The sequence below is a fragment of the Castanea sativa genome, chromosome 9 (genome assembly GCF_040712315.1).
Source record: "Castanea sativa cultivar Marrone di Chiusa Pesio chromosome 9, ASM4071231v1".
NCBI lineage: Eukaryota > Viridiplantae > Streptophyta > Magnoliopsida > Fagales > Fagaceae > Castanea > Castanea sativa.
The window spans coordinates 28,801,620-28,824,870 of record NC_134021.1 but is presented as its reverse complement, the minus strand read 5'-3'; the positions used below and the strand labels follow the sequence as shown (position 1 = coordinate 28,824,870).

General features: G+C 37.1%; 2 protein-coding genes across 2 annotated transcripts; both read right to left on the bottom strand.

Moving 5' to 3' along the window:
• Positions 1 to 1,364: 1,364 nt before the first annotated feature.
• Positions 1,365 to 22,516, bottom strand: LOC142610855 (protein DETOXIFICATION 42-like). The gene is made up of 13 exons (XM_075782811.1): positions 22,148 to 22,516; positions 21,630 to 21,751; positions 20,815 to 21,030; positions 20,482 to 20,654; positions 19,296 to 19,431; positions 18,386 to 18,482; positions 18,166 to 18,266; positions 3,510 to 3,673; positions 2,737 to 2,808; positions 2,558 to 2,674; positions 2,372 to 2,467; positions 2,050 to 2,171; positions 1,365 to 1,612 (listed from the first exon to the last, which is right to left on the bottom strand). The coding sequence occupies exons 1-13, from the start codon at positions 22,222 to 22,224 to the stop codon at positions 1,570 to 1,572; spliced, it is 1,536 nt and encodes a 511-aa protein (XP_075638926.1). The 5' UTR covers positions 22,225 to 22,516; the 3' UTR covers positions 1,365 to 1,569.
• On the bottom strand, positions 12,973 to 13,910 carry LOC142610856 (uncharacterized). The gene is made up of 2 exons (XM_075782812.1): positions 13,411 to 13,910; positions 12,973 to 13,341 (listed from the first exon to the last, which is right to left on the bottom strand). The coding sequence occupies exons 1-2, from the start codon at positions 13,774 to 13,776 to the stop codon at positions 13,120 to 13,122; spliced, it is 588 nt and encodes a 195-aa protein (XP_075638927.1). The 5' UTR covers positions 13,777 to 13,910; the 3' UTR covers positions 12,973 to 13,119.
• Positions 22,517 to 23,251: the final 735 nt, after the last annotated feature.

Sequence of the window (23,251 nt, the reverse complement as noted above, 5' to 3'; positions counted from 1 at the left end):
ATATATATATATTTATTTATTTATTATAGGATAAAATTTATGTACAGTACCTTAGGTGTTGTTTCTTAGGTTCTCCTCTTAAGATTCTGTCATGTGACTACTTAACTTAAAAAATACACTTCTATTCATGAGGAAAAAACTACATGATAAAATCTTAAGAGAAGAATTTAAAGAATAACAAGTATTGTACTCCAATCTTTGGTTAAACTATTCTACTCCCTACCATGAGGCACTTTAGAAACCTATGAACCTATAGTGCAGTGGATTACCACTTGGTGAGTAGTTGTTAAGTTGCATCAATTTGTTTAAAATTTTTCATTTATTTTAACATAAAAATCTATCTTATACAAGGACAAAACTTAAATATAGTATTTTAAGTTCCTCTCTTAAATTTATCTACCTGTCTACCTTCAAACACACAACAAAAGGCGTTACTTATCTTTCTCTTTCATTTTTTTTAATCCAAACTCAAAACTCATTTCGAAAACCAGCGACTAAATCCCAGAAGAAGAAATTGGATCTTTTGTTCTTCCTCTCTATGCTCTTATATTGATTGTAAAAGTTTGTCATATCCACCCCTAAATCCTTTATCACAATTCACAAACATGTTTGCCAACAACGAGATTGTCGAGACTGACAATCCAAATTTGATCTTCATCAGAGATGCAAGGCCACTCTAGTTGTTGATCAGTGCGTTGAAGACCATGGGCCCATACTTTTTGAGGTCGATTTGGTAGTCGTGGAGCTCTGGTTTCGTCGGCTTGTCCAAGTTCTACATAGATTGAGGAAGGTCTTACGGAGGGGGCGCGTGGGTTTGACCTCCTGAACATGCCTAAGATTTTGATTTGCAGATCAAATTGTATTGGCCATGAGAGAGAAAAAAGAACTTTTTAATGGCTTATGATGATGATAAGAGCTTTTGAAAAGAAGAGAGCAAATTAACGTTTAATGAGTTTGGGATCTAGATTTTGGATGGGTTTAATGAATTTTAGATGTTGCTGGGATTCAAGAGGAGATAGTGAAGGAATAGAGTCAGTGAAGAGAGCAAAAGAAGAGAGAATCTGAGAGAAGAGAGAAAAAATATTTAAAAATAAAAAGCTATAATAGTTGTGTATATTTACACAGTTACTGTAACTAGCTTGCATTTTTACACAACAATACATGGTTTGATCTGATGCAGGTCAGTTTTAGGCTATATTATGTAAATTTTACATTTTTTTTTTTATTATGCACCTACTTATATGAATGCTTTAAAATACTTAAATGTGTATTACAAGACAAATATACTTTTAAGGCCATTCCAGTTCCCCTCCCAAAAAAAAGAAAAAAAAAATTTCCATTTTAGTTAGTGGCACATTAGTCAATTCATGAAAAGAACGACGCTAATTTATTATTACTACATTTATACATGTACCAACATTTTTCCTCAAGGTTCAAAGGAAAATAGAAATGCAGCTATACATATGCGTCATCTCCCAACAAGATTTCAACTTTTCCTTTTTGACTTTAGCTAAATAGACAAGACAACAATATCTGGAAGAGGAAAAACATTGAATACAAAGGCAGTGATTAGTCCCTAAGAAATCTCCAAGGTCCCATACCAGTCCCTATCCTGCAAAGGTAGAAGCGTGAATGTTAGGGTAACCTGAAATTTCCATGATATGTTAAAATAGTCGTTGATAGATTGTAACAGAAAAGGATTGAAGGAAGCTGAAAGAAATTTTTTATTTTTTATTTTATGATGTTGAACCTCACCAAGTTAAGGCCCTTTTTGGACCCACCCTTGGGGAGTAAACTACAGTCCACATTTACACAACCCCGCCCACTAGAATCATGTACCAGGTAAACTTGAGGAACTCCTAGTGGGGATCACACTAAGATGACTAAATCTCAGCTCATTTCAAGCTTCCAACCACTAGGTTGCACCTTGACGGGTAAGGAAGCAGAAAGAATATATTATCCTCCAACTCAAAAAAGAGGTAAAAGCCGCTAATTCAAAACAATGAGAGCTATAAAATGAAGGAAATGGTCTCTTGCACAAGAAGTTACCTCCAAAAACCAGCTAATGCACGCAGACTCATATAGATAGACAATGCAATCCAGAGACCAATAAAGCCGTGACTTGAAGATAGTATAAATAAGCACAATATGCTCATTAATGAAACCAAAACCTGGGGACAAAGGGGAATTGAAATTATATGAGAGAACGCCATGGATATATCTGTTAATTTAAGGAAAGTACCAAGAATGCTATATTTTAACTGGTTGGATACTCAATGCTAGTTAAATATTCTGGATATTCTTCTTTTACTCATTCTAAAAAACCAAACAAAGATATCATGGGTAGCAACCAAGGGTTTGGAAGACTTGCCATTGAGTAAGCAGAATATGCAAAATCTGAAGCTCCATAGTTGATTCCATCAAAAATAAAGGCTAAAGCATTAATAGGTTGAGTCACGGCAACAAACTAGTAAAACAAAAAATAAAATTATCACAATTGAAATTCTTGGGATCGCATAAACTGGGAAAGAAGGGAAGGAGGGAGGCAGGGGATTACCGGAATGCCTACACCTATAAGTTGCAAAACATTGACATCCGCTGTAAATAATCTGGGTGCAAATTGTAATACAACTACGAGGACAATCGAGAGCAATAACCCCAGAACCAAGCCCACCTGGATTATAAAACCATAAGCAATGCAGTGTAAAGCCAAATAAATAATAATAGTCAACAGACCTGCAATACACGAGAAGCAGTGGCAGCGGCCTTGGTGTAATCCTTCTTTGCAAACGCACTTGCAAGGATTGCCTGAAAAAGGTTTGAGTCACTATAGTCTACCGTGGAGACAATTTAGAACAGAAAATGTTTCTTGATAGTTTAATATAGTTTAAGATGCTAAGAAATAAAGTCGTACAGGGCAAGTGATGACACAATTCATATATATATATATATATCAAAAAGAGAAAAGGAGAGGGGGGTTGGGGGGGAGAAAAATAAAGTTAGAATACAAATTGCAAGTAATTTGTAAGAAGTTAGATTAAGCATTTTACCAAAGACTCCAAACTCTGAGCCTTCAGATTATAATATGCTTCCAAGTTCAAATGTCATAGTTAAGAAGAAACATGGAACCTTCAGATTATAGATGATTATTTAAGGTAAAAACGAAGGCAGAGAAAGAGCTGAGGCACCCGACAAAACCAGTTAAAAATGGAACCTGTGGACATCAACACACAAAACAAACAAAGAAACCTTCCTTCAAGTTGCTATACAACCTCCTTTGTGGCTTCCAAACGTAACATATGTGTTTCATTCTGCTAATATATTGCTCTTTTGTTTTACTTTTAGTCCAAGCTTATATATTGTTTGGAGTTCTATGAATCTCGTCTATTATCATTTCATAAAAGTTTCTGTGCCTTGCCACGTCGAACACAGGCCTTTGTAGACAAATATGGAAAGGTGATAGTGGCCAATAGTAGCATTATAATTGTACTTAAAAATAAGTATCTTACTTGTCCTGCAACAGCCAAGCCATCAGCAAGCAAAGAGGTTGCCAACCAAATTTGTAGGCAAACCTGAAATGCAGCCATAGATGTTGATCCCTGCCTCGCAGCCAATGATGCTGCTAGGGTTACACAAAATGTCACAGCTATAACCCTCACCAGTAACATAGATCCTAAATCCAAACACAGCCAAAAAAAAAAAAGAGGTGAGTTAAATTGCAATCAACATGTAGAGTGTACTACAGTTATCTACCACTAGCTACAAGAAATTGACTAAAAAGGATACTGGAGAGGATATAGAGGGAAGAACAGCAAACTTGGAAGTTCAAGTCAACATTGAAAAAGAAATAAAGAAAAATCTTATACAAGAACATTAAGGGCATATTTGGTAGACTGTAATAGACACTCTAACGAAATAGCTATTAGGCTACAATTTAACTATTCTTTTGTTTGGTAATATTTTATTATAGGGAATAATCATTCCTTATAAATAGCTATTTTTTGTATTGGAGAATAATTATTCCTCTCTAAGAGGAGAAATTATTAAGTCCACCAAGAGGACTGTTGATGTGGTCCTCCCTGACCTCCCAACCAATAAAATGTTGTTATTTATACAAATGTGACATCACCTAGTAATTTTTATTTTTTATTTTTTATTTCTTGTGTTGATTAGGAAGCTAACTCACACATTTGCATAGATGGCTTTGTCTCATTGGTTGGGAGGACCACGTTAACAGTCTTCCTAGTGGACCTAATAATTTCTCCTTTAAGAGGGTTGTAATAGCTATTTGCAATTATCTCTAAAATTAATATATTTCTAAATAAACATACTTTTCATATACATATAACAATTATAAAAAATAAAATAACATAAAAAGGAAAATGCTAAAGCCACAAACTATTTTATAAATTTTTTTACAAACTACTGATGTGGTAGGTGATTATTGTTAAGTAAAAAGGTAAGAAAAATGCTAGAGATACAAACATTTTTACATAAAAATTTACAACTTGTTGATGTGATGAGTGATTATTGGTAAATGAAAAAATAATATTATTGTTGAACCCAGATGAGAACTAGTAAGAAGTTGGTTATAACTATAATTTGTAAAAATGTTGTAAAATAGTTTGTGGCTGTAGCATTACTCAAAAGGTAATGTTAGTGATGGACGTAGATGAGAAATATTAAGAGAACTATTAAGAATTTGTCACATCAACAGTTTGTAAAAATATTATAAAACAGTTTGTGCCTTCAGCACATAATGCTTGACTGATAAATAACTCACTTCTTGGTCTTTGACCCCCTTAGTAACTACAAATGCCCCTGATTAGTGCAATGAGATGATTTAGACAAGAGTAAACCCAATAATACATAAACAAATTAAGTTCTTAATTTAGCATTACTCTCATAAAAAAATGACTGATCTTTCTCTTAAATTTAGAAAATATTATTTTTAAGGAAATATAATTGTATGAGTAAGATATTTCCTAAAATAGATCTTAAGTTTTATTCTAATGTTACAACTCACAACCAAACTTATAAATAGGTTTAGTTATTCCATTACAACACATTTTATTCCTAGAAATAAATATTACTATTTCTATCGTAATCTTCACTTAATGTACCAAACATGCTGCCCAGTATCATAGATTAAGATCACTAGGAGTATTCTTTGATAAACCCTAGGCGGAAGGGGGATAGGGAAGAGATTCGAACTAGTGACCTCCACTTCATGAGGTGTTGTCAACTGATTGTGACCTCCACTTCATGAGGTGTAGTCAGCTGATTGTACTACCGCTTAGGGTAAGAGCATGATGAGTATATAAATAAAAGATACAGATAGGTGATGAATAAGAACTAGCAACTAAAATGAAATATTCACTAACAGCCTACTACAGAGAACCAAATATATGTTTCATTTATTATTGAACTTTCCACCTATATGGTTGGTGGTCCAAATACAGTTTGCATCCTTACATAGTTTGCATTCTTACATGAATACTGTAACATAACTTGCACAAATATGTGAGATTCATGGGTAAGTTACTGAGGGTAGTTGTACATTTTGTAATCAGTCCAAATACAGTTGGCATCCTTACATGAATTATTCAATGAATATTGATGAGCCAGAGACTTATGGTCGTCATTATACGCAGATTGTCATTCACTCAATGAAGACGTTACGCATTTATTACGGTCATTGATGACAAAACGTAACTGACGGAGCAACGGTCAGAGAATGAGCTGTGGCCTCCAGACAAAAATTCTGTAACGCACTAGCTGTTGAGCACATATGTAGTGCATCATTGCCCATTAATGAGGCATACAACTATAAAAGAGAATATAACAGAAGCTAAAGGTACACACAAACACTCTACGAAATCACTCTACTCGTTTTCTCTCTAGAATCTTTCTCCCTTACTGACTTAAGCATCAGAGGCGGTTTGACTGACACCACACCGGCGTGTTACTCTTCCACCCAATTCATTTTGCAGGTTTCTCATCTACAGAGACGACCCCATCCACAACATTGTCCATCCGCTACGACGAGGATCTCAACTGTTGATTTTTTGCATCATCAGTTTGGTACCGTCTATGGGCACGCTAATCATTCAAGTCATCTTTCTCCATGACAAAAGAGTTCCCCGACGTACGAGATGGAAGCAGAAACTGGACCTCAGCCAGATGTGCAACAACAACAAATCCAAGCCCTCTTGGCAAATGTGGAAGAGCTGACTCGCCAAAATGAAGAGCTATGAAGGACGATGGAGTCTCAAAACGCAGAACGTCGGTGAACAAGTGAAAACCAAAATGAAGAAAAATCAAACTCTTAAGCCAATAGGCGAGACAGAACTTCAGGAGAAGATTCCACTAGGGTGGAGAATGAGCTCGGCAACATGAGAAAGGAGGTGGACAAACTAAAAAGCGTTATGAAGGACAAAGGCGGAGAGAACCTGGATGAAATAATTCGAAGGACGGACTCACCATTCGCTAATGAAATGTTGAATTGTCTCCTCCCACCAAAATTCCATCTCCCACAATTGGAGTCATATGACGGCTCCAAGGATCCATTGGATCACATCGAATCGTTCAAGATGCTGATGCTGTTGCAGATAACCCTAGATGAAGTGATGTGTAGGGTATTCCCAACAACACTGAAGGGAGTGGCCAGAGTATAGTTCAGCAAAATACCCCCAAGAATTGCAGACTTTGAACAACTCAACAAGGGTTTTGTTCGTCATTTCATTGGAGGGCAAAGACACAAAAAGCCAACTGGCCATCTTCTCAACATTCAGCAAGTAGAAGGAGAATCATTTAGACAGTACGTCACTCGGTTCAATAAGGAGCTACTGCACGTAGATGAAGCTGAAGATCAAGTTATCTTAATGACCTTCCAAGCAGGGTTGCTGCCAGAGGATTTCTTCTTCTCAATCACTAAAAGTCCACCAAAAACAGTCGCAGATTTGCTCCGTAAGGCTTAGAAGTACATGAATGCAAAAGATGCGGTGCTCGCAAAGGAAATGAAAGGAAAGAGGAAGAGAGATGAAGGAACAAATAGCAATCACAATAAGAAGAAGGAAACTCGGAGTGTCGGGCAAGCCACAGGGAAAAAGAAAGAACTTCCAAACAAGAAACCCATGTTCACTAACTTCACTCCTCTGATAATGCCAATTGAGCAGGTCCTCATGCATATAAGAGACAATCCTTCCCTACAATGGCTGAAACCAATCAGCACTCCAGTAGAAAGAAGAGACAAGAGCAAGTACTGTAGATTCCATCAGGACCACGGGCATCGTACCGATGAGTGCAAACATTTGAAAGACCAGGTGGAAACTTTAATCCGGCAAGGAAAGTTACAGAAGTACGTCAGAAAAACGGAGCCCCACAGATACCAATAGAAGGACGATCAGGACAGAAATCCAGAGGTAGGGGATAGCAAACCCTCAGTAGGAGAAATAAAGACGATCTCAAGAGGACTAACAGCAAACGAAATGCTTAAGTCCTTGAAAAAAGCACAAGGAAGAGAAATAAACAGTGTCCATTCGCGGCTCCCTCCAATGAAGATGCCAAAGAATGACGAACCTGATATTGTCTTCTCAGAAAGAAACAGTTGCAGCATCAGGCAACCACATGACGATCCACTAGTAATCACGCTCAGAGTTGAAGAGTTCAACATCCACCGGGTGCTCATTGACAACGAAAGCTTAGCAGATATCATCTACTTGCCCGCATTTCAGCAAATGAAGCTGGATAAGAAGAGGATCAGGCCTTTCACCTCGCCTCTGGTAAGCTTCACAGGGGATAGGATTGTCTCTAAAGGGATTGTCACTCTAACTGTAATTGCAGGAACTTATCTGGCATAGATCACAAAGGAAATTGATTTCCTTATAGTTGATTGCCCTTCAACATACAACATCATCTTGGGAAGACCTGCACTCAATAGACTAATAGCAGCAACGTCAACATATTACTTGAAAGTGAAGTTTCCAACAACCCATAGGGTAGGAGAAATCAGAGGAGGCCAAGTTCTGGCAAGAGAGTGTTATCAAGCTGCCTTAGCATCTGGAGAGAATCACATATGGGTGATCAATGAACCAGAGCCGATTCTCGAACCGTCAGAAACACCACAAGAAGTGGAGATCATCCCATGAGACTCGACTTAGATATTGAAGATTAGAACGGCACTTCCAACCCTTGAGAAAGAGAAAATGATCTCCTTTTTAAGGGCAAACCAAGATGTTTTCGCCTGGAAAATCGAAGATATGCCCGAGATTGATAGGAAGATCATATAGCATCGTCTCAATGTCAACTCGAAATACAAACCTGTACAATAGAAGTGGAGTGTTTACACCAGAACGCAACAAAGTTGTAACTGAAGAAGTAGAGAAACTACTAGAAGCTGATTTCATCAGGGAAGTCTTTTATTTAGATTGGCTTGCAAACGTGTTATGGTAAAAAAAAGCAATGACAAGTGGAGGATGTGTGTTGACTTCATAGACTTGAATAAGGCCTGTCCAAAGGATAGCTTCCCCTTGCCAAGGATTGACTAACTAATAGACTCGATTGCTGGACACAAGCTCTTAAGTTTCATGGACACATTTTCTGGATACAGCCAGATTCTTATGGACAAAGAAGATCAAGAGAAGACCTCATTCGTTACCAACCAAGGGTTGTACTGTTACAAAGTTATGCCTTTTGGACTGAAGAACGCAGGAGCCACCTACCAAAGATTGGTGAACCGCATGTTCTCTCATCAAATTGGAAAGAATGTGTTGTACATAGACGATATGCTGGTGAAAAGCAAGGACAAAGCCAACCACTTAGACGATCTTAAAGAAACCTTCAGCACACTACGTAAGTACAATATGAAATTAAACCCTGCAAAGTGTGTTTTTGTTGTTGCTTCAGGAAAATTCTTGGAATTCATGGTGTCGCAACGAAGTATAGAGGCAAATCCAGACAAAGTAAATGCAATAATCAAGGTCCAATCACCAAAGACAGTGAAAGAGGTGCAGAGCCTAACAGGAAAGGTTGCAGCCCTAAACAAATTCGTCTCTAAGACAACAAACAAGTGCATGCCATTCTTTAAGGTATTGAAAAAAGCTTTTCAGTGGACTGACGAATGCGAGAAAGCCCTTGCCAAGTTAAAGGAGTAACTAACGAAGCCACCTTTGCTAAGCCCCTCAGTGATGGGAGAGAAGTTGTACCTCTACTTAGCGGTATCCAACACTATAGTAAGTTCGGCACTGATCAGAGAAGAAGGGAATGTGCAAAAGCCCGTCTATTAAACTAGCCAAACATTTCAAGGCGTAGAGGCAAGTTACCTAATGATGGAAAAAATAGCTTTCGCGTTGTTGGTCACCTCCAGAAAGCTCCGTCCTTATTTCCAAGCACACCCCATCGTCGTCATGACAGATCAGCCCATAAGAAAGACGATGAACAAGATGGATGTAGCAGGACGACTCATTCAATGGGCAATTGAATTGTACCAATTCAACATTTAATATTGGCCTCGAGCAGCAATCAAAGCCTAGGTGCTAGCAGACTTCATTGCAGAGTTCACTTACCCCTATAAGGAAGAAGAACCTCCTATGGAAACATGGATGGTCCAAGCAGATGGGTTTGCAATGAGGAAAGTAGGAGGAGCAGGAGTAGTGCTCATATCTCCTGAAAAATAAATATGCAGTCAGATTACAGTTCCCAGCAACAAATAACGAGGTAGAGTACGAAGCATTGCTAACAGGACTAAGTCTAGCTAGGGCTCTAGGAGCAAAGAACCTTGTCATCCAAGCTGATTCTCAGCTGATAATTGGACAAGTGAAAGGAGATTATGAAGCCAAAGAAGAAAGGATGCAGAAGTATTTGAAGATCGTCCAACGACTCTCACAATACTTTGACAATCTAGACTTTGTACAAATCCCTCGAGCCAAAAATGCAGAAGCTGACTTTCTAGCAAGAATGGTCTCGTTAGACGATTACAATGCGACCTTTGAACTATGTGTAGAGATAAGGGGGCCGCTGAGCACAGAAGGTGAACAAGGTCTGAAGATAAAAGAACAAGACAAGTGGATGACTGCCATCGTCCGTCACTTGAAAAAAGGATGGCTCCCTGGAGATAAGATGGAAGCAAGGAAGATACAGATCAGAGCATCTCGCTTCGTCATTATCGACGACGTGCTGTACAGACAAAGATACTCACTCCCATATCTCAGATGTACCAGCTCAGAAGAAGCAGATTATGTGCTCCGCGAGATACACAAGGGGACCTGCGAAAATCACGTTGAGGCAAGATCCTTAGCAGGAAAAGTGCTTAGAGTAGGATATTACTGGCCACCCTGCCGAAAGACACATATAACATCATCAGAGCATGCGACAAGTATCAACGCTTCGCAAATGTCCAAACGAGACCAAGAGAGACGATGACACCCATATCCTCACCATGGCCCTTTACCCAATGAGGAATTAATATCATGGGTCCATTCCCTCTAGGGAAGAAGCAACTCAAATTCTTGATCGTTGCAATCGATTATTTCACAAAATGGGTAGAAGCAGAGCCAATGACGACTATAACAAAGGCTAAAGTCACAAGCTTTGTGTGGAAAAACATCATCTGCAGGTTTGGAGTCCCACACGTCATAATATCAGACAATGGAAAGCAGTTTGACAACCCTAAGTTTCGAAGATTTTGCCAAAACTTAGGAGTCAAGAATCATTACTCTTCTCCAAGACACCCTCAGGCCAACGGCCAGACAGAAGTGATGAACAGAAGCTTGCTCAAAATTATCAAAACTAGGCTTGAGGGGGCAATGGGGGCATGGCTTGAAGAACTACAAAATGTCCTTTAGGCATATAGGACGACCACAAGAGTCCCAATTGGAGAAACACCATTCAGACTAACATTTGGCACGGAAGCCGTCATACCAGTAGAAGTAGGACTAACGCGCTTCCAAGTCAAAACATATGAAGAGCAGAAGAATCAACAAGAGCTTAACAGCAATTTGGACCTAATTGATGAAGTCAGAGAAGAAGCTATGAAGCGAATGGCCAAACACAAAGAAGCAATGGCCAGGTACTACAACAGAAAGGTCAGGGTGAGAAGGTTAACACAGGAGACCTCATCCTTAGGAGGGTGTCACAAGCAACAAAGGACTCATCCCAAGGAAAATTAGAGCCAGCTTAAGAAGGCCCCTACGAAGTAATCTTCATTTTAGAGAAGGCTCCTACTACTTGAAGTCTTTAGACGGCCAAGAACTACCTCGACCATGGAACAGAAAACACTTGAAGAAGTGCTACCAGTAAGGAACGCTTTACATTTCGAGTTGCCTAATCTTCATATCAGTATGTATAACAACCATTACTTTCGTCATTCATAAGATCAATAATACATGAAAGCATTATCCATGCGTATTTATCGATGATTATCCATGATCTGTCAAAACATGTACAACACGTATTTATCAATGATTATCCGTGATCTGTCACTATCAAAACGTGTGCAACACTTAGGAGTTGTCCTTGGGAGACGTCTCAAGGATCTTCGTCATTAAAATTTCAAATTAAAAGCGATTCACGCACAGCCAATAGCGTTATAGCCATCAAAGTTGTTGATACACCATTACCAAAGTCGACTAAATCAGAGTTGTTCAAACATAACCAATATAATCGTCATTCAAGACAAAACAAAACAAAAGGTGGTTAACACAAAAGACGCTCCAATACCACGACTCTGAGTCACAAGTAGAGCGCAACATCGTTATTCAAACATGACTCAACAAAAAGCTATTCAATCACAGCTAAAGAAATACTAAGTTGTTCAAACACAACTAACATAGTCATTCAAACATGACTCAACAAAAACCTATTCAATCACAGCTAAAAAATACTAAGTTGTTCAAACACAACTAACATCATCATTTAAACATGACTCAATACAAAACTGTTTAAGCACAACTAAAAAATACTAAGTTGTTCAAACACAACTAACATCATCTTTCAAACATGACTCAACAAAAAACCGTTCAACTACAGCTAAAGAAATACTAAGTTGTTCAAACATAACTAACATTGTCATTCAAACATGACTCAACAAAAATTTGTTCAATCACAGCTAAAAAATACTAAGTTGTTCAAACACAACTAACATCGTCATTCAAACATGACTCAACAAAAAAACTGGTCAATCACAGTTAAAAAATAATAAGTTGTTCAAACACAACTAACATCGTCATTTAAACAAGACTCAATATAAAGCTGTTTAAGCACAGCTAAAAAATACTAAGTTGTTCAAACACAACTAACATCGTCATTCAAACATGACTTAACAAAAAACTATTTAAGCACAATTAAAAAATACTAAGTTGTTAAAACACAACTAACATCGTCATTTGAACATGACTCAATACAAAAATGTTTAAACACAGCAAAAAAATACTAAGTTGTTCAAACACAACTAAGATCATCAGTCAAATATGACTCAATAGAAAATCATTCCAACACAACCGGATGCAAAGAGCTATTCATATACAAGCTAAGTATGAAAAAGTTGCTCAAGTGCAAGCTAAACCTAAAGGTTGTCTCAACACAACTAACGTTGTCATAGAAGGTTATCCAAGCATAAAAGAGTTGTTTACTACAACTAAAAGTAGGAAATCCATAAACCTATCTATCATCGTCAAAGGAATTGTTTAGTTGCCCAAAACAACAGGCCCAAAAGAATTGTTTAGTTGCCCAAAACAACAGGCCCAAAGAGAAATATTGTTCTTGCCTTGCAAGAAAATAAAAATAGTGAGAAGAAAAAATAAAAAATTACCGCTCATCAGGGACAGGGTCTGCAGGGGTTACAAAAGTGGCCTCCTTCACTCCTTTAGCAACGTCTGTGGCTTCCTCCGTCACATTCTCTGCTGTGGCCTTAGAAGGACGATCAGGCAAGCTTTTTTCGATGTCATCAACAGCTAAGCCAGAAAGGTCCAAGTCAGGATGATGCTTTGCCATCCACTTCACGAGAAGATCAAAGCCCTCCACGTAGTACTTGCATAATTCATCAGAATACTCGTCAAAATCTTTAAAATCTTGTACTGCCGTGGCCCCAACATTCTACAGCTTCAGCTCCAGGTCACCAATCTACTTGTCCTTTAGCTTGCAGAAGTCCTTCTCCACTTGTAGGCTTTTCTCTAAGGTTGCCACATGCTCCTTGTCATTCTCAGCTTCAACAACGAGGATGGCAACCTTGTTCTTAAGTGTCTCATTCTCAGCGAATAAAGACTTGATCAACGGCTTGGACGTGGTCATCTTCTTTTCCAAATCCAAGAGTTTTCCAGATATGAAAAGAGACTCCCCCAAAGCCTACAAAAACTTCCCTCAGTAAAAATGAAGCGAAAGAAAGAAGAAGCAAAGACAACCAATGGCACAAACCTGCACAAGCTTTTGGATGTGAGACAACATCACTTCACTAGATGACTTCGCCATCAAAGGACTCAAATCATCCACAGAAAGTGCCTTATACGCCTTCAAAGTTGCCGCGTCAGTATCGTCCCAGAAGTTAGGAAGGAAAGATTTACCACCAGCTTTCTTCTTCTTCCTAATCTCCCCTCCACCATAGGCAATCATCTCTAGTGACGAAGTGGGAGAGGCAGGGCGCTTGGCAGGAGGATTTTTCGCAGGATCTTTCTTAACGACGTCACCGGCCTTCTTTTTGGACAAAAGGCCACTGATGGTTCCACCTTTGGCCTTCTTCTCTTGAGCTTCAGCTAATTTTTGCTTACTGAACCTGGTCGTCATTCATGAAAGGAAGAAAAACATATAATTTTTTTTTTTTGAGGAGACAGTTCCGAATCCAAGAAGCACTCACTCTTCTTCACAACTTCCAAATCTATCCAAACCTTAATAGACAGTTTCGGGCCCAAGAAATGATGAAATAAAGATTGAGGAGAGACGAGCTTGTCAAAATCCTTGATAGTCTCCAAATATTCCCTTACTTTTTCAACAAGACGCTGGTACCTCTTCTTCAGATGAGGACGCTAGGCAACTGCGAAACAAGAGTACAAGTAAGTCACCTATCACTGCCACTTTTTTTTTTTTTTTTGATAAGTAAGAATGTTATATATACGAAAGGCTACTCTATGCATGAAAAACATAGAGCAAACCCAAAAAATACAAGAAGAAAAAGACTGAAAAAAAAAAAAAAAAAAAAAAAAAAACCAAACAACAGAATAATTACAAGAGAAAAAGAGAGCTAAGAAAAGAGGGGAGAGAATCACTAGTCGTGAGTCCCCAAGCCCAAGACCAATCAAAAAGACTCCCACTAAAAGAGGCAATCATTTGAACACCGGAACTATCCAAATCCTCAAAAGTCCTCCGATTCCGTTCCTTCCAAATACACCATAGGATGCACAATGGAACTAAGTTCCAAACTTGAGACGAATGCTTCCCCAACCAATTCCACCAGCCAAAAAGCAAATCTGGGATCGATCCAGGCATAACCCAAGACAAACCAAAAGTTTTTAAGACAAAATTCCACAACTGATAAGCCATCTCACAATGAAAAAGCAAGTGATCTACTGCCACTCTTAAAAAAAGTAAAAAACCACTAAAAAGACGAGGAAGACGCATCAGACACGGGAACTCCCCAACAACGAAAAAACTTGGGGGCTTCATCCAAGTCCTCACTAGGGACGAGCTCCCAACCACTTACAGAGATAAAAAAGAAATTTGGCTTCCAATTTTGGAGAGATAAGGGGTAATCAAGGATTAACCTAGAAGACGTAATCAAGGATTAACCTAGAAGACCTATCCCACGGCTTAAGCTCATAATAGGCGGGATCCTTAGACTTCCTCAGACGATAAAAATAGAGGAATTTGTCTCTCCTAATGACATCACCATCATTAGCAAACATTCATACCACCATGCAAGAAACAAGGATCTGCCAAGAGTTAGGCACCAACTGCGTCAGAGTGAGATGCAAATAGGAAAAAAGTTCCCTAACAAAGGGATGAACAAGGAAACGAAGGCCACTGGCAAAGTTGGCCTCGTAAAAACAAACCTCATCAGCATACAAGTGACAAGCCCTTTCTTCGTCACTCGGGATCCTAATTTTTACAGAACCAGGGAACTGAAATCTATCCTTGATCCGCTTCTCGTCCTTTTTTGGGAGGGAACACGAGATGTTCCAAACTTTATAGGGGGTAGAAACAGAAGTGGCCTCCGAGACCACACGATCATCAGGCGATGATAACCCTGTCTCCAGGTCGCTAGACCTTACCTCAGACACCCTCAACAACTTAGCTACCTCAGTGGAATGAGAAACTAAAGGAAACAAAAAAGAGAGGGAGAAGTATATGGACAGTCCTTCCCTACAAAGGAACTGATCCTCTCAAGATACTCTCCCTCTACGGACTCAAGTAAACTACCTTAGTGAGCAAAAAAGAAAGCTATTGAAGGACAATCTGCTTTAACAGCAGAATAATCTACCATGGAAGAATCAGAAAAGAAGAAGCACGAAGGACTTGCTAGGAAACGCAGAACAGAGAAAGGAAGCTCGGAGGAGAAACAAACCCTAGAACAGAAAACTGAAAAGGAAAAATATAGAAGAAAGGAAAGAGGAGGGAAAACGCAAAACAAGTGGCCAAAACTCACGCGGGAAAACCGAGACATGTTCGCACGTCGAACACATCTTAGCCGTACATATGGCGCCCAACCACCTAAACATCAAATTGTCATAAATGCGTAGCACACGAAATATGAAGCGCCAAACGAATTTGTTCTTATCTTATCTAAAAGACAAGAAAACGAACAAGAGGGCAGCTGATGAACCAGAGATTTATGGTCGTCATTATACGCAGATCGTCAGTCACTCAAAGAAGACGTTACGCATTTATTACGGTTATTGATGACAAAACGTAATTGACAGAGCAATGGTCAAAGAATGAGTTATGGCCTCCAGACAAAGATTTTGTAACGCACTAGCCGTTGAGCATAAATGTAGCACATCATTGAATTCAAATCCTCTAGATTTCCTAGGGTACTCTACCAATAGATTTCCTTAAATCCTAACCACTCTTTAATGATTTAATAGTATAGATTTTGCCATATTAGCATTCCACTAACAATATTCTTAAAATAATAAAATAATGTTGCAAACAAAATAATTAACATTATTGTTAGTGGAATACTGACATGACAAAATCTAGACCATTAAATCATTAGAGAATGGTTAAGATTTAAGGAAATCTATTTGGTAGAATACCCTAAGAAATCTATTTGGTAGAAATCTAGAGGATCTGAATCCCGCATCATTGCCCATTAATGAGGCATACAACTATAAAAGAGAAGATAACAGAAGCTAAAGGTACACACAAATACTCTACGAAATCACTCTCTACTCGTTTTCTCTCTAAAATCTTTTTCCTTTACTAACTTAAGCATCAAAGGCGGTTTGGCTGATGCCACACCGGCATGTTACTCTTCCACCCAATTCATTTTGCAGGTTTCTCATTTACAGAGACGTCCCCATCCACAGTATCGTCCATCCGCTGAGACGAGGATCTCAACTATTGATTTTTTGCATCATCAAATATTGTGACATAATTTGCACATAGAGAGTTTCAAGGCTAAGTTATTAAAGAAAGTTTTTTAGGTTTTGTAATCTGGCATCGTTCCATAAGGAGTGAACTTTTTTGATAAAAAATAAACAGCTTCATTAATGAATATAGAACAAGAGGTTGTAACCTAGCACGTAGGATGTAGACAAGAGAAAACTCAATAGTACATAAACAAATTAAGTTCTAAATTTAGTATATCTAAAAAATTGAAAAGCTTGAGGGAGAAGGAATCATAGCCTTGGTCCGCTCTTGAATACTCCTTAAGAGTACATCCATTAATGTTGTCTCTTCCCTCAAATATTCACCCACTTTCCTTTGTCTCCAAATACACCACATTAAACATAGGTAAATGGCCTTCAAATACCATTTCCATCCACCAAACCTTACTTTCTAGCACTCGGAGAGACCAATTAACACACATAGCATCACCCAACTAATCCCAAAAAACCAGAACACCAAGCTCCACAATCCACGGCAAACATACAATGGAGAAAAAAATGATACACATATTCCTCATTCACCTTACACATCATCCTACACTATTCCACAATCACTATACCCTTCCTACCAAAGTTTTTTGTTCTAAGGATCTTACCCATTTGCTGTCCATACCAAAAAAATAAAAGCCACCCTTGATGGAACTTTTACTTTCCAATTGCTTTTCTGGGGGAATATTTGTTGCTCCCCATCTCAAAGCTTTATAAGAAGTTTTAACTTGAAAACCCTGACTTGTTGATGGAAGCCAAATCATTTTTTTCATTTTAATGGGATTACAGAATAAAGATCCTCTAAAACATAGCCATAGACTCTAATTCCCAGTCACGAAGAGATCGAATTAAAATAGGGTTCCAATGAATGCCACCACTAGTCCGTTGCAAACATTCCACTACCTTCCCATCTCCATCTATTGTTAAAAAGAGGCTAAACTCCCAAAGGATATCTGAGAAATTTACACATCAACCACAAAAAAATTCTCTTTTGAAAATTTCTCATTGATATCAAACAATGCAAAAAATATTACAGTGGCTTCCAATGTATAGCTGTCTAACCCTTCTAGATTGTGTCGACATATGTTTCTAAAGCATATGTATTCTACAAACATTGTTCAAAGTTGACATTATAGATTTCTGTAGATTTGTATACAACAAAACTGAAAGACCAAGTGCCAATGAAAGCTATATTGCATGAATTAATATTTACACAACCTATGTCTTCATGATTAAATAGAAACAGAGTTTCAGATTAGACATACATATGCATACACATATTTTGTACAATCTAGAGTTTATTAAAGCTTAAAGGTTTTTTGTTCTTCTCGTCATCTATTGAGAAGTCCATGTAATCAAGTTTCTGCCATACAATAACTCTCCATTTAACAAAATACATTATTCCCTTAGGCATTTAAGAGCCACAAATTAAAATGTATACTCAGACGTACTGCTTGGATATGTTGTAAACAATCACATATTTGGGGATTCTTATAAGTACCAAAGACAAAGAGTCTTATTTTGAGTCCTGATAATGGTTTAGTGGCAGCAATTTTACTGAAAAATATATAGATTCTCTTACCATTTTTAAGAAACCGACCAATTTGTAGATCATTGATACTTGGAGGTAAGAGATCAACTTCTTTGATTAATCTCCACAAAAGCATCAGGGAGATTAGGTACCTATAATGGTTAAATATCATGTGAGAAATAGAAGTGGAGACATTTAAAATATTAAGACATCCTGGCCCAGAGTCAGAAATAGGAAATCTAGAAGATAATTAGTAAAAAGCAACACTTACTGAGAAATAACATGGGCAATGGCTGCACCACTGACACCCATACGGAGTATGAATATAAATATTGGGTCTAGAATAATGTTTGCTACATCTCCTACCACTACATTCAAATTTAACAAACCATTAGATAAGATTTAGCTGAAATCGAAAACATGAAACCTGGAAGATATTCTTATACATGAAGAAAAGAGAAATTATTATCAAAATATATCCAGATTTGATATGAAAATATTTCAATGTTTAATTAATTACAAGTATGTTTATTTATTCATAAACATAAATATTTTCATTACATGCTTTTCTCCCCAGCAGTCTACAGGTTGCACATTAAAGTACCCATATCTGCTATGTTCTGTAAACCAAACATTAACCACCTAACCTTGTAACTACTTAAGTTCTCTTCTGCTAATTCTTTTTTTTTTTTGTTTCACTCCATAGGCACAAAATTGAGGATAAGGCTGCCAGCCTATCCCAGATTCTGCAAAAGCAAGAGCCTCATGCACTAGGTACAACCTTTTAAGTACAAACACAACCAAGCCTTAGTCCCATAACTTTGGGGTCGGCTATGGTTCCTTTACAAATTAATTAGGGTCGGTCATGCATATTCTTTTTCACCATTCTATGAAATCCAAAATCATGTTGGACTTATAGGCACAGAAGACGTTGACAACATTAGCAACAACCAAGCCTTAGTCCCAATACTCCCGTTGGCTAATGATTTACACATTAATTAGAGTTGGCCATGTGTAATCTTTTTCGCCATTATATGAAATCCGAAGTCATTTCTTTGTTACCTAAGAGCCAAAGACATTAAAATTCCAAATATTGCATCATGACATAAATCATCACAATGATATTCTATGTGCAACAAGACTGACTTTTTAATTAAAGGGATACTTGTTTCAAAACTTACAGATAGCAAACAAAGGAGTTTTTGTGTCTTTAAATCCTCTAAAAACCCCTTGCATGGCCAGAGAGAGAAGAACTGCTGGAGCACCAAGAGACCTCAATGTCAGGTATTGTTGGGCTGGTTTTAGCATAGGAGAATTCTACAGGAACAGAATTGTGCTGCAGTCATTATATGTAGATTTTAGTTACTTGTATATTGGAACAAACAAGGGGAGTCTAGAGGCATCTGAAGCCTTTTAGTACATAGAGAGATCATATTTTTGAACTTTTGGAGAATATAAAAAATGTGAACTTCAAGGAGTTACATCATTTCAATGCAGTACTACAACATTGAAGTTATGAATTACAAATTTCTCCAACCATTTCAGAGAGCCAATGTTACAATAAAGAATCAGACTACCTTCCACCCCAATAAACATAAGGAAAACCAACACATGACAGTCAATATTAAATGATGCAGATGGCCTTTTTCACCAACAATTTTGAGAGATAGGATGATGTCATGCATGGGGTCAACTTTAGGAATAATATTAGCTTATCTCAGGATATGTGGTGTATATAAGGTCTATAATTGTTGCCAATGATCTCTAGCTCAATGACCCCTCCTCCCTTGTAAGAGCAAGGTGGAGGTTTATGTTGTGTTCAAAACCCACCAGGTGCATGTATATTGTATAATTACCAATATAAAAAAAAGTATACAATAGTTGTCATTTCAATTACTGTCATGCTACCAAGGTGCAACAAATAATTTGTGAACAATACTGCTCATTAGTCTAGAGTATCAATCTAATGAACCTAGTATACTTTTTTATTCTTAAAATATAAGAAAAGCTGAAAGTATTTCATACTCAATAGCAGTTCCCCACAGTAAAGGCATGCTGTAAATGCTTAATGAAACATTGTCATAAAACTAAAACAGCTAGCACAGCAAGAGTGAAGATAATGAGCAAAGGAGATATCCAATTAATTTTAAGGAAGCTCTTCTATGAGTTCTGTGGTTAAAAGTTGGGCAACAAGAAAATAAAAGTGCTTTATCATATAACCATTTATTTATAATCATTTGACAGATTGGCATAAAAAGGATTCCATATATAGAATTAGTAACACACGGGCTTTGGAATTACTAACACACAGGCTTTGGGGAACAACAAGCATAAAAATTGATTGACTCTAGCACTAGTAAAACTTACAGACTCTACACCCATATAGTTCAATATTGGTTTAGCAGCAAAAATGAGGAACAAAGCTTGTATGATCCCAAGCACGCTACCAATAACCAATGCTGCTGAAGCTGATGGAATTTGCCTTCTGTCATTTGTTTTCCTGTAACTACTAGGAATAAGTGATGACTTGCACGTAGACTCTGGTTTCAAAATAGACCACAACATGTTAATAGGCAACAAAATAATTAAAAAATGTTACATTGGAGGAAAAAGAAAAACATCAGGCATATTGGAATGATAGAAATTATTCCAAAAGATAATTTCAACAAAAACAAGAGGGTAAGAAGATAAAATTCGCACCAACTTTTGGTATCAGATCTTCCAGTTCCATCTCCTGATTGACAGCATACCCCGTCTCGAGTACTCCACTGTCATCTGCTTCAATACTCAAACTTTTAGTAGCATCTTCCTCAGCAACGAAAGAGGTTGTAACGCTGACAAGTGGGAATATTGCTATCTTTGATACTTGGTTGAAAACAGCAATAGAAACTCCTACAGCAGCAAGCTCCACAGGACCTATTTGAAGATCAGCCTAATTATCAACACCGAAACCAAATTGTAATATAGTTCTGCAACTTATAATAGCCCAATGATTGATCCAGAGATAAAACTTATAGTTAAGGAACTTGTCATAGCATGTATAAAGCATATCTAGTAACTGTTGCACAACAACTAACAATACCATGCACATAAAAGGGTAAAATGAGTCTGTAATAGTACCTGATAGTAATTAACATCTAACTAACAATAAATTGCACGTGTACATAAATCAGATAGCCTTGTCTAGACAAAGTAAGGCAATATTTCCTTAGAAGGGCCTTTGGAAAGTAAATGCATTTACAAACATAAGAAGTCAAAATTTTTTCTTGAAATTCAATAGCCTAAGTCCAAAGCAACATTCTTCACTATAATCAAATTTTGGAATTGACTTATGGAAGGTAAGAAGTTGTATATCTGTTTTCCCGTTGGGGGCATCATGAATACAAGTCTTCTCTGATGCATTACAACATCTTTTAATAAGATTCCACAACTCAAACACAAGTCAACATTGTAACAAACGCTAAGCACAAGCTTGCTACAATACATAAAAATGAAAATGAACAGTAAGCACTGACCAATATGGCCAATAAATGCTGTGTCTATTAGAGAAGCAATGGGGTCCGCCGTTAAAGCCAGCGCTGTGGGGAGTGCAATCTGCAATATTTCCCGACCAAGCTCATCGTTTCTGAATACACTCCTGGCAATGCCATTGTAAAGTTGCAAGTTTAACATTTGAACAAGTTTTTTGGCCCAAAGAAAAAAAAAGAACATTCAAATCCAATAAATATAAAAAAAAATTAAAAAAAAAATTCAGGCCCAACTTAATCAGGCAACACAGGAACCAAAAAAAAAAAAAAAAAGCCTGATGCAGACAAAAATCTAGTTTTACACTGTATTCATATCAGTAGGCAAAAAGACCGTCATAGTTCATATGGGGTTGAATCAAATACCTATGATTTTTCAATGAGGTTACTTCTCAGTTTAAATAAATATACTAACAATTTTTTATTTACAAAGTAAAAAATGTTCTAAATAAACCACTGGCAGAGATGGAAGGCCTAGACGGAAACAATGTTAGTGTTTAAGTTTGTACCTTGCGCCTTTGAACAACACAAAGAGGGGCATCTCCCCCATGCTTTTCAACAGACAGGAAATGGTGTCCAAGGCCATGACTGGAATTGGGTCTTCCACGTTCAGTAAAAGGAATCAAACAAAACTGGGTACTTTGCAAAAAGATAAATTCATTGGCTTGACTAATCAAGAATTTACAAACACTGGCTCTGGCTTCCAAGAAATTCACTTCATTTGAATAAACAAACAATACAACAAAATATATGAATGCTTTAATGGGGGAAGTAGTAATCAAACAAAAAAAAAAAATGGTGATGAGGGAGGTAGAACTAACTCTTTGACCACCCCAGACAGCAAGATTCTATGTCAGCCTTCCCTAGTTATGAGAACCCAGAATGGCACCCACCAATAATATATATATATATATTTAAATAATCATATAGCCTGTTTGGATAAAAGCTGGAACTGAAACACTGAAATAAAATAATTTTTAAATATATAAATAATGTTGGGACTTATTTTTAATAAAAAATTACTATAAAAACATGTAAACAGTATATACACAGTATAAAAACAGTAGCACAATACGCACTGTACCTCGACAAAGCACGAAACCAATTAAATTAGTAACAAACAAGGATGTGAAGGAACAAATACTGATTTTTAATTCTATCAACGAAAAAAAAAATACTGATTTTTAAATTTTAATAAGCAAGTACACATTATTTTTTTAATTTATTTTCAATAAAAAAGTTACTTGCTTTGAAAAGTTTTCATCACTTATATTAATATACCATTTTTAGGAAGTTTTTATATTGTTTTCGTTACAAATCTATGAAATATTATTTAAAAAATTAGTTACTTTGTTTTATCTTTCCATAAAAAGTTTTTAAAAATATTTTATAAACTAAAGTTCTGTTTGGGATCTGTTTATTTTGTTGAAACTGAAAACTTTTTGCTAAAAATATTGTAGATAAAGATAAAAGTTAGTTGAAATAGTACTATAAAACCCATTAATAGTACCAAAAAGTGCAATAAGACTCATGAATAGTAGCAAAAATAAACTGAATAATAAAATAAACTAACTTTTTAATTTTTGCCAAACACATACTAAGTGTCTGTCTGG

Excerpts from the sequence above, each read along its gene's own strand:
- LOC142610856 (XM_075782812.1), bottom strand. The coding sequence starts at position 13,776 with ATGACGACCAGGTTCAGTAAGCAAAAATTAGCTGAAGCTCAAGAGAAG. Across the intron at positions 13,342-13,410 it reads ACATCCAAAAGCTTGTGCAG|GCTTTGGGGGAGTCTCTTTT; the intron begins GTTTGTGCCATT and ends AAGTTTTTGTAG.
- LOC142610855 (XM_075782811.1), bottom strand. The coding sequence starts at position 22,224 with ATGGCCTTGGACACCATTTCCTGTCTGTTGAAAAGCATGGGGGAGATG. Across the intron at positions 20,655-20,814 it reads AGATCTGATACCAAAAGTTG|AGTCTACGTGCAAGTCATCA; the intron begins GTGCGAATTTTA and ends TTTTGAAACCAG. Across the intron at positions 1,613-2,049 it reads GCATTAGCTGGTTTTTGGAG|GATAGGGACTGGTATGGGAC; the intron begins GTAACTTCTTGT and ends CTACCTTTGCAG.